Here is a 15,569-nt window from a genome sequence, read left to right on the forward strand (position 1 = left end):
TTATGCTCTCGGAAAACTAAGGTACTAAGTAAGATTTAAATTTGCTTATCTGCTTATTATTAGAGATTAAGATGGGAAAAGATCCTATTCACACACACACACACACACACACACACACACACACACACACACACACACACACACACACACCCTCAGGAGCCCAACAGATTGGTTTGCAAATATAGAACTCCTCAATGATCTTTACTAATTGAAAGAAATGAGTAGAACAAGTACTCTAAAACTCACTTATGTAGGTACGTACTAACGTGCTCACCCAGCTCCATTCTCACTGTGAATGCAATGGTCCACCAGGGCCATTGTGTTTGAGGAGACTCTGGGGCTGACTGGTTAGGAAGACTATGAGGAGAAGGAGGAGACAGGTCACTGGGCCCCCTATGTTATCTGCAATGGTGCACATTTAGGGTTGGATGAGAGCCCAGTACATACACTTCTGTATTTAGACTTCCATGATATCACCATGGATATGCTTTCTCATCCTTGTTCATTTTTTCCTATAAATTCTCCATAGAAGATCCATCCAATACATTACAAGTCTTAAGCTCATCTAAAGATCCAAATGAAGTGGATGTTACTTGAATTTCCAGAAAGCTTTTGTGATCTAGCTAATTGTATTACGCACACCAAAGATTCCATCCAAACCTGAAGGGCTTTTTGTGAGCCCAGAGGAATCTCCCATGTGGTAGGAGCACCAAGAATTCATACTGTTTTCTAATATCTGGGTAGAAGTCATTCAACTTCCAAATTTTCTTTTTTTTCAGATCAGAGTATTCTTTAAAAAAAAAAATCAAAATTTCAAAATTAAAAAAATTAACAATTAAAATACCCCCCCATTAATTTTAGCCATAGTCTCCAATTATTGCAGTTCCTGGGTTGTCCTATTTCCATTTTACAAATATGCTTAAAGTTTAATAGGAAGAGAATGTTTCCCAAAGGCACCTAGTAATCCATGTAGCCTATGGCCCACATCCAAGCTGGCCATCTACAGAGGGTCAAATGAGCAACACTCTCTCCCAAGTTCACTCAAAAGGAGGGAGAGGACAAATATGAAGCAGGAAGCTTTCTGAGAGGCTGTGTACAGTCTTCTAATCCTATCTAAGTGCATATTTGATGGGACTAATACATCAAATTAAAGAATATTGTACCTGCTTGGGACAAAGGTCAGTCTGGGGACCAAAGACAGTGTCAGTCAAGAGGTAACATTTATTGTGTTTTTCTGCACCCACAATGCATTAGTTTGGGTAGTCTGCATTTTCATTTACTCTGGTAGATTAGAAAATCAAATCACTTCTTCAAGGTGCCTCTAATAAATCTAAACAGAAGTGCTGGAGCCTCTGTATAAAGAGCATCGGCAATGATCAAAGTACATAAGTTGCTCTCAGTGGGCTGCCACTCTCCCTCAAACCTGAATCTGCTGGACCTGCCTTCCCTTCACATTTCCTACTCAAGGGCTAGATGTGCTATCTTTCAAGCCTGTGTGCATATGGCCATATACATGCACATACAGGCACTCAGATACACACACGAATACATGATACCCTCACCCCCACCCCACCCCAACACACACACATTCTCATTCTCTCTCTTTCTGTCTCTCTGTCTCTCTCTCTCCCTCCTTCCCTCCCCACACTCCATCATTGTGAGTATCTAGTTGAGAAGCCAAGCTGATAATGGAGAGGGATGTTAGTGATAGGGAGAGGGGAGAGCCTGTCCTTAGGGGAGTCATCCTGAGCACATCACATACCTTCCCTTTGTTGAAATAGTGAATAATCTTTCGGCACAAGCCTTCCTTTCGCTGCCACTCAGTCTGAGATGGATAATGCAGGAATTCCCGAAGTGGCCGGTCCTCCCACTGGAGCAACTCGCAGTACAGAAGTAGAGTGAATGCAGCCTCTGTGAAAAGATAGAATAGTGAACCTTCAGCCAGGTAGCTCAAAATATCTTAATTTAGAAGTCCAAATTACATTTTGGCACATTGAGCAAGGTTACAATCAGAAATGTACAAACCAAGGAAAATGAATAAGCTCTTTAGAGTTAAGAATACCCGGTAATGTCCATCCCTTACATTTAAAGAGATCACAGAACCACAGAGTTTTAGATTTGGAAGGAACCCCAGCAGCCATTTTATCATACAGCCTATACCTGAAAAGGAATCCCCAGTGTAACATATCTGAGGAAAGTTCATTCAACATAGAGATACAGGGAGATTGGAGGAGACCCAGAGAAAGAAAAGCTGTTTGGTCAGTTTGATCCATGGTGAAGAGTCCTCACTATCTCAGAAGCAAAGGTTCATTTGAACTCATCGATGATTTCCCCATATGCTCTTGCATCAAGTGATGAGCAGTTCTAATCTCTATGGCTAATGTAGGCAGCAAAAATTGTCTTAGATGGTTCCCCCTTGCTAGGCCTGCAGATTCATGTTGACTGCAACAGACATGGCCTCCCAATCTAGATTTTGTGACACTGTTCACTTCTGGATCTCCTCCTACCCATTTGACCTCTCCTTTTCTGGATCATCATTATCCTCTAACTCTATACTGAGTCCTTTTCTCCCCTCTCCACTCTTGGTCATCTCATCAGTTCCCTTGAATTCAACCACCATCTCTAGAGAGTGACTCTCAAAACTACATATTGAAACTTAATCTTTCTTCTGAGCGCCAGGGCAAGCAAAGTAGGATCTTTTGTGGGCTTTTGTTTATACTAAGAAGTATAATGTCTCTGAATAATGTGATTAAGGAGGATCTTTCCCACTCATTGTTGGGTGAGAGAAGATATGCAGGAAGGTCCACACCTTTTGTTAATGAGGTACTGGTTCTCAAGGGATGTGACACCCTCTGGCTCTAAAACATGTGTAAAGGTTCTGAGGTGTGTTTTTACTTTGGGGCTTAGTTTTTGGAAGAAGGTTTGTGTGCCACATGAGACTCTGGAAAGCTGCTAAGCAGCCCCCTGGCTTTGAAAATCCACATGTTGGTGCTTCCCTCTCTGGTAAAGATGTATGTATGTTAATGGTAGGACATTTGGAAGCAGGTCTGTTGACATTTGATTTCTCTGTATTTTCTCTGAAGTTCTGAGTGCTGACTTTTTCCCCTGAACTAGCTGAATGATACATGTGCTTAATTAAAGTGATTGCTAACCCTCAAAAGTTGCCTTTCCTTTTAGAGAAGCACATCAAAGAACCTGTAATAGCAGGCCCCCCTGTGCATGTCGGGGTGCTTACTGTTATAGCCCTGCACTGCCTGATGGACATCTCTACCGGACGGTTTCATGGCATCTCAGATTCAACACATCCAAAAATATGTCTCATTATCTTCTCCCTAAAGCCACCCTTCCTTAAACCTCCCCAGATTTACAACCTCAAAGCTATTCCTCAACCCTTACTGTTCCTCAAAGCCCAGACCCAATCAATAGCCAAGTTTTGTTTCTCTTGCCTCCCCATCTCTCATATTTTCTTTCTCTACCCTCAAGGTCACTCCCTTGGTTGAACCTTGTGTCACCTCTTGCCTAGACCACTGTGACAGACTTCTTTTTGGTTCCCATGTTTTTGATGTTCTTCCCTTTCCACCTTCCCAAACCCTTCCTCACACAGATAGCAAAGTAATCTTCCTAAAGCATAAGTTTGACTATGTCGTTCATCTGCATAAGAGTTGTCAGTGGCTCCTTATTACCTCTACATTAAGACAAAAATTCCTTAATTTGGCACTTAAAGCCCTGTGCAATCTAACTCATCTACTTTTGGACACTTCCCACTCTTTCCCTTCATGCATTTTACGTTCTAGACAAACTGACCTACTTTTTATTCCCCAAGCTCAGCACTTCATCTCTGTGTCTTTGTACATGCCTGGAATGTATTTCCTCCCCTTCTAAGAATGCTGAGTGTCCTTGAAGGTTCATCTCTGGTGTCAGTCATTTCAGTCATGTCTAACTCTCTGTGACCCCATTTGGGGTTTTCATGACCAAGATACTGGAGTGGTTTGCCATTTCCAACTCCAGCTCATTTTAAAGATGAGGAAATTGAGGCAAACAGGGTGAAGTGACTTGTCTAGGGTCACACAGCTAGTAAAGGTCTCAGGCTAGTTTTGAACTAGTGAAGATTAGTCTTCCTGAGTCCAGGTCTGGTACTCTATCCACTGTGCCACCCTGCTCAGGTGTCATCTCCTATGGGAAAGATTTCTTTCTTGATTCCCTCAACTTGTTAATCCTTTCTCCTTCCTCAATTTATCTTGTATTATCTGTTTACATGCCCTATCCCTCTTTAGAATAGAAATTCCTTGAGGGAAGAGACTGATTTTCCTTTCTGTCTCTCTATCCTCAATGACTAGCAGAGTGCCTTACACATTGCAGGTGCTTAATAAATGCTTGCCTAATTGAATTACAACTGCCCTACTAAAACATCCAGGTCTCTCCTCCAATATTTTTGAATAGGAGAGGAATTTTTTTTATTTGTCTTTAATATGTTGATCTGTGAAATGAAGGTTGGCCTTTGAAAAATGGAGATGCATCATTAAAATATCTCTAGCTTTTAAAAAAATGTCTCCATTGATTTCTTTGCCTAATTTGTTTGCACAAATCTTTCTTCTCATCTTAGCATCCTCTAACAGGATTTAATATTGATAGAGTGTTTCATTAATCTTTATTGAGCTGGCCAATCCTTTCAAATCCCACACTCAGCCAATGCTGCTGTTTTGGAAATTACTATTTCTCCATCGTCACTTTCATTTCCAAATAGTTTGGTTTTAGAAATGGCATCCAAATGAGGGGGTGTGAATGTCTGCCTATTGTGTGATTGGGTTTCCAGTCCGCTGGGGTGCCCTGCTCCAAGTAGCCTGAGCAAATATTGACACCCAGGGCTAAGGCACTGTGCCATCTCACTGCAAGAGGAGAAAATTTGAGTTATTTAAAATAATATCAATGAAATGATGTGATTCCCCAAATTCTAAGGGATGACATATTGAATTAGAGCCACTGTTCAGGACTCTTATTAATCAATCTAACGAACTCTTCTAATTTCACTTGAGCATTTTTGGTAAGTTTCATATTGGCAAGGTAGAGATTTCCAAACTCTTTTGCTCAGGTTTTTACTCACTACTCAAACTCACTTCCCCAAACTCCATGCCATTCTTCTAGCTGTCCAACAATTCACCCTCAGAGGACTAGTCAAAATTCCCTTTTTTTCCCAGACAATATGTCCGAGGAAGCTGCCTGGCCAGGATGCTGCTCATATACCCTCTCTTGTCTCTATTGTCTCACACTTAATTGGTGCTCCACACACGTCCTGAGCCATTCTTATGAGTATCCATGTTGCCTCAGCTCTGTTCCTGTGGGCAGGGGATGGCAGGCTCTCCTTTTCTTGTATCTCTTGCATGGTCCCAGCACCTTTTATATAGCTCAGTTCATGCTGACTAGCTTTCCCTTTTGAAGCAGAAGCTATAAATACCTCCTGTTATTGCCTTAGGAAATGGAGGTTTTTAAGGTTTCATTTCTGGCCAATTGCTCTCCTGTTCATGGAATGACACCCTAAAATGTACAGTGACCATCTTCTGAGATCTGGAAAATGAGTAGATAATGAAAATCCTTGACCCTTACGGTGGACTCTGGGACAACAAAGTCATCCAAATTTAGCCTTTAGGGAAAAGATGTTATTTCTTCCTGTAGATCTGCAGCCAGGAATTAAAACGTGTTGGTGAGACTTGAAAGACCATTAGAAATCAAATTGTGTTATACTATGCACCCAGGAATACAGAACTTCTCCCTAGGCTCTTAAACAACTTTTCAATAATTTTAACTTTAAATTTTACAGAAAGACACACACTTGGCATTTCTGGAAGTAGTTTAACCATCAGTTAAACATGGGAATTGTTTTGTTGCTAAATGCCAGTGGTATCCTCGTGAGAAGGTCTGAAATTATGTTTAAATATTGCATTATAGCCTGCTAGGAAAGTGCGATGGTTGGCAATCTTGTTAAGCTCCCATTTTTCACTTTTCTTTTCCTTTCAGTTGTATTGGGAGAAGTACAAAGAATGGCTGCTCTTACAGAAGTCCAAAGGCAGACCCACAGAACTTAGAAGTAGAGATGAAGTAATGATGCCCTCAAATGATTGAGGATGTCCTTGGGGGCACAGTGAGAGGGTAGCAATGAAGAGGGAGAGTAGATAACAAAGGCATCAAGAAGCTGGGGCTGTAGACAGGGGAGGGTGGTAGTGTCAGGATGTGGGTCAGTCCACTTTATCCCTCACACACTATGCTACTATCCCTTCCCCTCTTCCTCTCTCACTAATATGAGCTTGTGAACACACATTTTATGGCTGAAATACCAAAAAGGGGAGGAAAAGAGTGTGAGAAAGGGACCTGTTGGTTCTTTTATAACCTTTCTGGTGGTTGGAATTAATGGGGGTTGAGTCTCTGTTTTGCTCTGCTCTGTCCCCAGTTCCTGAGTCTCTCAATGAAAGAGTCCTCCACATTTTATCCCTCCAGTGTTGCTGGAAGTGGGGAGAGGGAAGTAGCCAGTACTCACCAGTATAGTTTTCAGCCTGTAAATGCATGTCACACAGTTTGTGGATGTATCGGATGTACATTTCCTCTTTGTTGATTTCAGATTTGTAAAAGTTCTGTAAGAGTGAGATGAAATTCTTGTCAAGAAGGGCATTGGAATTCTGGGACAAGCTGTCAGTTCCTGAGCTCATTCTTGTGTCCAGTGCAAGCCAACTAACACCAGGGGAGTACTGGTGTTGTGTTCACACTGAGAGGTCAGGGATGAACCAGAGCCTGGGAGAAAGAGAAATGGAGGAAAAGGATACAGAAGAGCTTTCGCATGGAATGCTAATTTTCTGTTGAGGAAAGAAAATGTTCAGAGCAAATATCCCTTCACTAATAGCTCTGTCGAGTGGGTCCTGAGGTCTGTGCAGCAGGGCTGGACCGACAATACCTCTGCTTCAGGTAGAAGCCATTGTCCTCATCTGTGCAGTTGAGAAGGCACAGAGAAAAGTGTTGCCTGCTTTAGCACCTTCGTTTCTAAGATGAGCAGCAAATATTTTGCTTTTTTTCTTCCCAAATTACGATAGTTACAGGCAGGGTACAGGAGAGAAAGAAATCTAGGCAAATTAGACCTGACATTGGGAAGAAGTGTTGATCTACTTGCCATCAGATTAACCGTGCAGCCAATCTTCTTATTCTCAGTTTCATCTCCTTTCATGCAGTCCCTAGAAAGGAAAGCTCAAGTGAGATTTTTACAGTAGTGTGATGCCTCTGAACCAAAAGACAGGTCTGAATCATCACTAGACACTAAATAATGGATCACAAACACCAACACAGGGTATATATATACATATACAGGTTGTAAAGCCCTTTGCACTGCCTCTGCAACCAAATCCAGGCCTCCCAGACCCCTGGGCAACCCTTCTATTGCTTATCTTGAAATACTGCTAAACACAAATGTTCACAGTCAGGCTGTATTCTGGAAGGCTAAAATCCTTGAGTCATATACAGAAAGAGACACAGAACTGTCAATTAAAGGGTAGCTGACAATTGGCTTCTCTTCACATTGGCTTGGGTCCAGAGGGGGTCTATCAATCCCATTTGAGTGGTGTTCTCACTATCCTCTCAACGACTCAGAAAACATGGCAGCCTCCCAGGAAGAGGTCCTTCTGTGGAATAGAGCAAGCAGACTGAGAGGCCTAACCTTAGGGATTTAAAAACTAGGTTTGGTTTTGGGACCAAAGAGGGTAACTGAATAATGACTTGGCTTTGCATCAGTCTAGGGGACAGTACGAGAGAACATTTTTATATGGAATTCAAAGCAGAACGATGACTCTGGCCATCCTAAGTAGACCTGGCAATCTTCCAAGGTAGGAAGTCACAGTATCTTGGCACAAATTGTAACTAAACAAGAGAAGGAGTAGGTCCTCTCCACACAACGTCTGGCAGCTGCTTGCTGCAGTTGTCATAGAGTATCATAGGTGGCAGGGACCTTAGAGGACATTTAGTTCAATACATACCTGAACAAGATCATCTTCTCCAACATACCCAATCTAAGAGGTTGTCCAACCTCTGCTTAAAGACCTACCTCGATGAGGAGGGAACTCTCTACATTCCCAGAAAAGTTCACCCCACTTTTGAGTCACTCCATTTGTTCTATTATTCTCTTTCTTTGACCTTAGATCAGTTTCCTTGTTACCTCTATCCAATGCTCCTTATTCTACCTTAGCTGAATGAGGAGCCCTTCAAAGGTCTCCAGGCAGCTGTCATTGTCTCCTTGTCTCCTCTTCTCCAGACTCCATTTCCTTGGCTTCAAAGGTCTCCAGGCAGCTGTCATTGTCTCCTTGTTTCCTCTTCTCCAGACTCCATTTCCATGCTTACATGGCACGGTCTCAAGGTTTCTTTGACGTGCTGGTTACTCTCTTCCCAGTGCTTGTCAGGATCATTCCTAAAATGTAGCATCTTGAGCTAACAAAACCTCCACATCAGAGACTGAGTCCAGTGGGGTTATTTAACACTTTTCTTATTCAGGACCCTCCCGACGCAGCTCCAATCGCTTGCTTGACTGCTCTATGAAACTGCCGATTCCTCTTGAGCTTGGAGCCAGTAAACCCTGCAAATCATTTTCAGACAAACTGCCACCTAGTCAAACCTTCCCATCTTGTGAAATGATTGTTGTTGAAACCAAGTGTCTCGCTTTTTATGCACCATAATTAAATTTCATCTCATTCTTAGATTAAGTCTAATACTCTTGCTCGTCAATATCTTTTGGGATCCTGACTATCATTTACTGTTAATTATCTCTCCTTCCCCGCTCCTGTCCCCTTGCAGGATTTGTGCCTACAGATTTGATAAGTGCACCATTTATGGCATTATCATTGGTAGACATGTTAAATGGCACAGACTCAGGTGTGGATGCCTGAGGCTCTCTACCGGAGACTATCTTCAAAGTAAACACTAACAAAAGTTGACTATCAATAATTACTTTTTTAGTCTAGTCAATTAATCAATTACGAATCTACCTAATTTTGCTATTGTACACATTCTCCCACAGGAATGGCATAATAAAAAAGAAAGAAAAAAGAACAGCACAGATTGTCAGCTGCTTTGATAAAATCCAAGTAAACTCCATAGCATTTTCCTGATCAACATCTAGTGTCTACACACATTGCCTTTGGAGTTCTGTATTGACCAGAACCCAGCTCCACAGCAAGCAGTAAGTTTGAGACTCTTTCTCTTCTATTCCAGGCTGAACCGTCTTCACATAAAAGACACCAACAGTATTTGCTGGTTTTGACCCAGAGGGCAAAGAAAAGGACAGAAGGAGAGAATTCCTTAGAAGAAACTACTGTATATTCTCATGACAGGAAGGATTTAGTAAAATAAGAGAACTAACTCAAAATCCCTCTTATGTGGGACAATCTCTTATGTTGGCACTGAGTACCTCTTAATGCCACTTAATGCCTCTTAAGTCTCTAAGGCAACTTTCATACACTGGACACGGCTCCTTTTCAGGTCATCTCTACTTCAGCTGGTTGGGAATGAAGGCGAGTGTCATCTCTTCTGGAGGATTCCACAATAGATATGGCAATTGTAATGGTTACTTTGGACAGAAATTTGTTACGTATGGCCAATTCTCCATCATTGAAAGGGCTGGTGATCAAGTGTATGTAAGACCCAGACATCCATACTTATCCTTCCTCAGATTGCCTTCTTTTTGACCATTCTCTGGGAAAGAATGTTGTTTATTTAGCACTTTGGTAGCAGTTCTGGTAAAAACTTATACCTTTGGATAAGATGTAGTTAGAGAATTATAGTTAGGCTTTAATTTGTTATGGCTGCCAACAAACTCGGCATAACAGCCTAGTTTAGAAAGGGCAATGGCCTAGAGTTTATTTTATTGTAGTTTAGTTGCTTCAGTCATGTCTGACTCTTTGTGACCCTGTTTGCAGTTTTCTTGGCAGAGATACTGAAGTGGTTTGTCATTTCCTTCTCCAGCTCATTTTACAGATGAGGAAACTGAGACAAACAGGATAAAGTGACTTTCCCAGGGTCACACAGCTAGTAAGGGGTCAGATTTGAACTTAGGAAGATAAATCTTCTTAACTCTAGGCCCAGCACTCTATCCACTGAGCCACCTGAGCTGCATTAGGTATGTAATTTAATCTCCCCTCCTGGGCAATTTTCTATGAGCTAGTTGCCTGCCCCTGCCCCCTGCCCCCTGTCCTCCTAGAGTGATTGTATATGAGAGCACACAGAGGGAGTTCTTTGAGATCAAACTTTTCTGGAGAAACATATCAAGAATATTCAAGGTACGGTTTCTGAGTACTTCTCAATATTGAGCTGCACTTTAGGTATGTGTTGCTACGTAGGTATAAATAAACAAGATTCTGCTGCCATGAGACGTCATCCCTGCGCATCTTCCCCACTCCCAAACCCTACTGACCTTAAGGGATGATTGATCATTCATCACCTATCATCTACAGTCTGGGAGGACTATGTTCACGCAGCATTGTCATAAGCATTGACTGTACCAAGAAAACGTTGCACCTTTATTCTTTACACTTTGTCTTAAGGACAGACCACACCAGCCCTCTGTTGAAGAAAGCTAGCTCAGGTAGAGCTTCAGGTATATTATTCTCTAGAGTGATGCAGAGATGCATTTTTTTTCAGACTCAGTGCAAGGGCCCATAGCTCATATCCCATAACTGTTCTATCTCTACAATTCTGAATTCCAAAATCTTCATTTCTAATGAACAGCATATGCCTCATTTTGCACCCATAGTCTACCATCTTTCTCCTGAGAGAAGGGAAATATACTTTGCTATGAGACCTCCAAAGTCAAGATTGATCACTGTATTGATCGAAGTTGTGATGTCTTTCAATGTTGTTTTCTTTTATATTATCATATCCATTGTGTAAAGTGGTCAGCTGGTTTTGCTTATTTTACTCTTCATTAGTACATTTTCATCTCCAAGTTTCTCTGAATTATTCACATTCATAATTTGTTCACTTATTTCTTAATTGATAGATGCCCATATTGTTTCTAATTCTTTGCTACTACAAAAAGTGCTGCTATAAATATTTTGTATGTATGGGATCTTTTTGTCTTTTATTGCCATGGGATATATACCTATTAACAGTATCACTGGGTTAAAAGATATTCATAGGATAGTAACTTTTCAGGCTTACTTTGTTTTCCAGAATGGTTGGACCAATTCACAATTCCACCAAGAGTGTTGCTATCTTCCCAAGGTACCTCCTACATGGCATATTTGCAGCTTTTATCAATCTGATGGGTGTGAGGTAAAACTTTAATGTTTTTAGGTAACTTGTTTTTCTTTTATTATATTAATGATGCTAAGCATTTTCTCATATGGCTATTGATCACTTGCATTTCTTCTTTTGAAAATGATCACTTTTGAACATTTATCAACTGGGGAATGATTCTTGTTCTTATGAACTTGTATCAATTCCCTATATGCCCTAGATCTCAGACCTTATGAGGTATATATTTTTTGTGAAGATTTTCCACCAACCAACAGCTTTTTTTTCTTATTCTAACATATTTTTTCCTCATAAAAGCTTTTAATTGTTGTTTCCATACACTCATCTGTGTACATGTTGCGTTCATCCAGGAGAACATAAACTGCTGGAGGGTAGAGACTGTGGTTTTTTCCCCTTGTTTCCCCAGCATCTAGTAGAGTGCCTTAATAAATATTTGTCAACTTGCATCAGAGAGACCAGTTGATCCCCAAGTGCTGTGCACCAGCTTAAATCATCGTGGTATTTCCCATTTTAGCAATCCTTGCAGGCTGTGTGGGCTCCCTTTGTCTCCCGAGTCCACTTGGTGAGAAACGCTCCCCTCTGCTTCTGCATATGTCCGCAGCAGAGAGGAGGGGGCTGCTGCTTGGGGGATGGATTTTCTCTCTTTATCGCTCATCTTCAGCAAGCAATGTCTTCTTCTTTCAGCCTCCCCCGGGAATCCTTTCCCACCACCTGAGCCCTGCTGAGACAGTAATTAAGGTGGCAATTGGGGCTTCACTGGCACTTAGGAGCTGTTTCATAAAACCTTGTTTGCTACTAGCGTCAAGGTGGAGATTTCAGGAAAAATACCACCACCATGTGGTGGCCCAGAACCTCCTTTCTGTGAGGATCCCAAAGCACTGAACTCATGCTTTTCATGGTAGACAATGAACAAGTAGATGCTAGCTGAAGAGATGGGGGTGTGGAAAAGTAAGATGATTAATGCCACAAAACAGTCACTAGGAAGGCTGAGTGGAATTCAAGCCTTGTTCTGAGTCCACGACTTTGCACCAGATAAGATTTTTTTGCCCATTTATTCTCCCAAGGCAACTATGAACTCAGGAGACATGCACAACTTGCCTTCTGTCCCCAGCCCTACCAGACTCTGCTGTCTTTTCCTTCATTTTCCTTCTCGTCTTCACAGTGCTTCCCTCCCCCACAGTTTTTTCTTTGGTTTTGTACAAAAAGCCAGATTACTGACATTCTGGCCTGCTAAAAATCCCACCGCTCATGATTTCCATTGGAGCTACCATTTGTTTGTTTTATTTGGAACACAACTGCACAAGGACCACAGGAAGTGTTGGTAGACCTAAGGGGTTATTTTAGCTTTCCCTGGGCTCTGTCATCCCCTGAAAGAATTTGTTTTGTGTGCCAGCAGCAGAATTCGGATTAGTGATTTCTGTAACTGACAGACAGTTCTCTCGGAAGTGCATTAGCCATTATTTTAAAGGTCATATGATGCTAGCCCAGAAAGGTCAGATCTGTGCCAGAGAAGGGTACCTGTAGTCAAGAAGGCGCTCCATGAGACGTGTGACAGAAGTGACAAACGAAAGGCCTGTTTCTCTCCATGTTTCCTGTTCAATTTTCTCTAGTAGACTGTTGGAGAGAAAAAGGCAACTCATGAGACTTCACTACCCATGGCCTTGAAGCTTCAGAGACAGTGGGAGCACCCGTCTCTTGGAGACAGTAGACTCACCAAATGGAAGCCTTACCTCGGGTAGGGCCCAAACAGCTGAGTTCTATTCCACGCAGCAGGAAGCAAAGACAAGGAGGTTACTAAGCTGATAGCAAAGAATGAAGATCCGCTGTCCTCTCCCATTGCCCCAGAAAAGGTAATAAGGACAAAAGCTGTGCCCTAAAATAGATGGGCTCAGAGCACACCTAGGGGTGACAGTGTGGATCTGAACAGCAGAGACAGAGACACCGAGACAGAAACAGTGAGAGGGCATGAGATGAGAGAGAAAGGGATAGAGACTGACAGAGAAAGAGGGAGGGAGGGAGAAAAAGATGAAATGAGATAGAGACAGAGAAGGAGAGAAAGAGGGATGAAGAGAGAGACAGAGGGAGAGAGAAGGGAGGTGAAAAGAGGTGGGAGAAGATGAGGGAAAGATTGAGAGGGAGAAGAGGGAGAAAGAGAGGAAAAAGTAGGGAGAAGGGAGAGAGAGAAGGAGAAAGGAGAGAAAAAGAGGAGAAAGAGAGGGGAGAGGAGGAAGAAGGGAGGGAGAGAGAGAGGAGGGGGGACAGAAGGAGAAGAGAGAGGGGATGACTGTTTTGGGGAGAGAAAGTAGGGGAGAAGGGGAGAGAGAGAGAATGAGAGAACGATAGATATATTCAGAGCTATCCCAAGTTAACATTGGCACTTCTTCACAAAAACCATTCTGAGAAGTTCTGCACTCCCCTGCAGCCTGGAGAACCAAGCAAGAAAGCACTAGGGAAATGTCTACTTTGGGAACAGTCTCAGACACTGGGCAGGCTAAAGATTGGGAAGCTTTCTCTTATTTTGTTAGAAACAACAAACCATTATCTGGTTGTATGTTTGAGGATCTTGTCAGAAGCCAAGTCCTCTCTGTACTGATCATTACAAAGGATTATGAATTCTCTAATCTTCAACTGAATGACTATCATATTATTTATTTAATCAACAATTTGGGCAATTAAATATATCGGTGAAAGGTAGCATAGAAGATTGGTCAGAGAGCTGCCACTTAGCGATGTGGAGATCCTGGCTAAGTCACGTAGCCTCTTCGGGCCCCAGGAAAGTCTCTCAGCCCATCAGTTCAGGGTGGGCACTGATCTGCTTTGACAGGGAGGGTTTCTTGACACCCTGCACCATTGAACTCACGTGTCTGGTCCAAAAATAATCACATTTTTGCAGATTTGTTTCTTCAGCCAAAGGCTTTCTGACATAATTAAAACACCACTTGAGTAATGAAAGCCTTCAGGTTTGAAACCACAAGTGAGATGAGAGGAAGCTTCTCTGCTATAATTATGTTCTATTTCTCATTCTTTGGGATAATAAAAACAACACCATTTATTTTTAAGCGGGAGACTTTAGGGAAGTAAGATCCTTTCTCCTATCTTAGTGTGTTACCTGGTAGGATGTTTCCTGCTACAGCACTGAGACCAAGAGGAAAGTAAGAAAACTCCTAGAACACTGGAGCCCGAAGGAGGAACCTTGGAAATCATGTGGTCAGCTTTCCTGTCTTACATTTGACAGATCGTGAAACTGAGGCCCAGAGAAGGGGAAAGCATCATCCAAAGACTCCAGTCTAAACAAGTGAACCGCTCTCCAGCTTAGGCTAGAGACCAAGTCTCCAAGAGCCCAGGGCTCAGTCTTTTTTTTTTTTTTAAAATTCAATTACCAAGGATTTATCTTCCTTCTCTCCACTTTGCCCATTTCTCACTCTTCCCTCTTCCCCAAAAGGAAGAAAGAAAAGTCTGGTAAAACATGCATGAAACAAATCCCTTTCTTGGCCATATCCAGAAATGTGAGTCTCTTTCTGCATAGTTAGTCCATTCTAGTGACCAGAAGGTGATCACTGTCAAGTAGCAGAGGTTCCTTACCATTGACAAGATCCCCTCCTTAGAAGAATTGGAGACTTTAAGCTGATCTCTCATAGATATAGTACCATAGTGCAAAAAGGCCCAGAAGGGGGAAGAATCCCTTTCTTTTTATAATAGACTTTTTTTAAAATAGAAAAATAGAAAAATGCATCTAACTGGTTAATTCTTAGGAGACAAATAATGTAAGTGACATATTCGGTAATATAACTAGGCAATTAAGATGAAATAAGAATTGTCTTGTTTTAATGCGATTTGCTAAGCCCAGATTCTGCTCTAACTTAGAGGGAGTGCAGTTCTGGAGTCCCCACTATTCCTCTCTGTTTTCTGAGTGTTTCCTATTGAGGATGTTGAGAATGACCCTGACCCCCAAGGGGCCTGAGGGCTGTCATGGCTTACAGCAGGCTGAAGAGCTCCCTGTAGTTTTCATCTCCTTTCCCTTCCGAAACCAAGCTATCCAACTTATCGATTAACTCAGCTTCCACCTAGAGGAAAGAACAGATTTCTTAGTAAGAGGACAATTTGGTAAAGAATTCAGCCACCACCATGGTGGGAATTGTTCTGCCCAGTTTTCTTTTCCTTCCTGGTGTCTTTCTGTTTCTAAACTCCAGTTGAGCCAGATTGTTCCATAATACTATGGCCTCAAGTCTGGAATACCACCTGCCCCATTTATTTCATTGAAAGATGAGACCTCTCGGTCTCAGGTGTCCTTT

The 15,569-nt window shown here is 42.1% G+C and overlaps 1 protein-coding gene across 1 annotated transcript in view; it reads right to left on the reverse strand.

Moving 5' to 3' along the window:
• The window catches only part of DOCK3 (dedicator of cytokinesis 3), a 409,824-nt gene that overhangs the window by 57,558 nt on the left and 336,697 nt on the right, over positions 1 to 15,569 (reverse strand). The window contains exons 33-38 of the mRNA XM_072612190.1: positions 15,256 to 15,341; positions 13,008 to 13,034; positions 12,796 to 12,891; positions 7,154 to 7,214; positions 6,530 to 6,623; positions 1,763 to 1,911 (exon numbers count right to left, since the gene is read on the reverse strand). Coding sequence (XP_072468291.1) covers positions 1,763 to 1,911; positions 6,530 to 6,623; positions 7,154 to 7,214; positions 12,796 to 12,891; positions 13,008 to 13,034; positions 15,256 to 15,341 — 513 coding nt within the window. The remainder of the gene's footprint in view (positions 1 to 1,762; positions 1,912 to 6,529; positions 6,624 to 7,153; positions 7,215 to 12,795; positions 12,892 to 13,007; positions 13,035 to 15,255; positions 15,342 to 15,569) is intronic.

Source organism: Notamacropus eugenii, chromosome 1 (assembly GCF_028372415.1).
Source record: "Notamacropus eugenii isolate mMacEug1 chromosome 1, mMacEug1.pri_v2, whole genome shotgun sequence".
Taxonomy (NCBI): Eukaryota; Metazoa; Chordata; class Mammalia; order Diprotodontia; family Macropodidae; genus Notamacropus; species Notamacropus eugenii.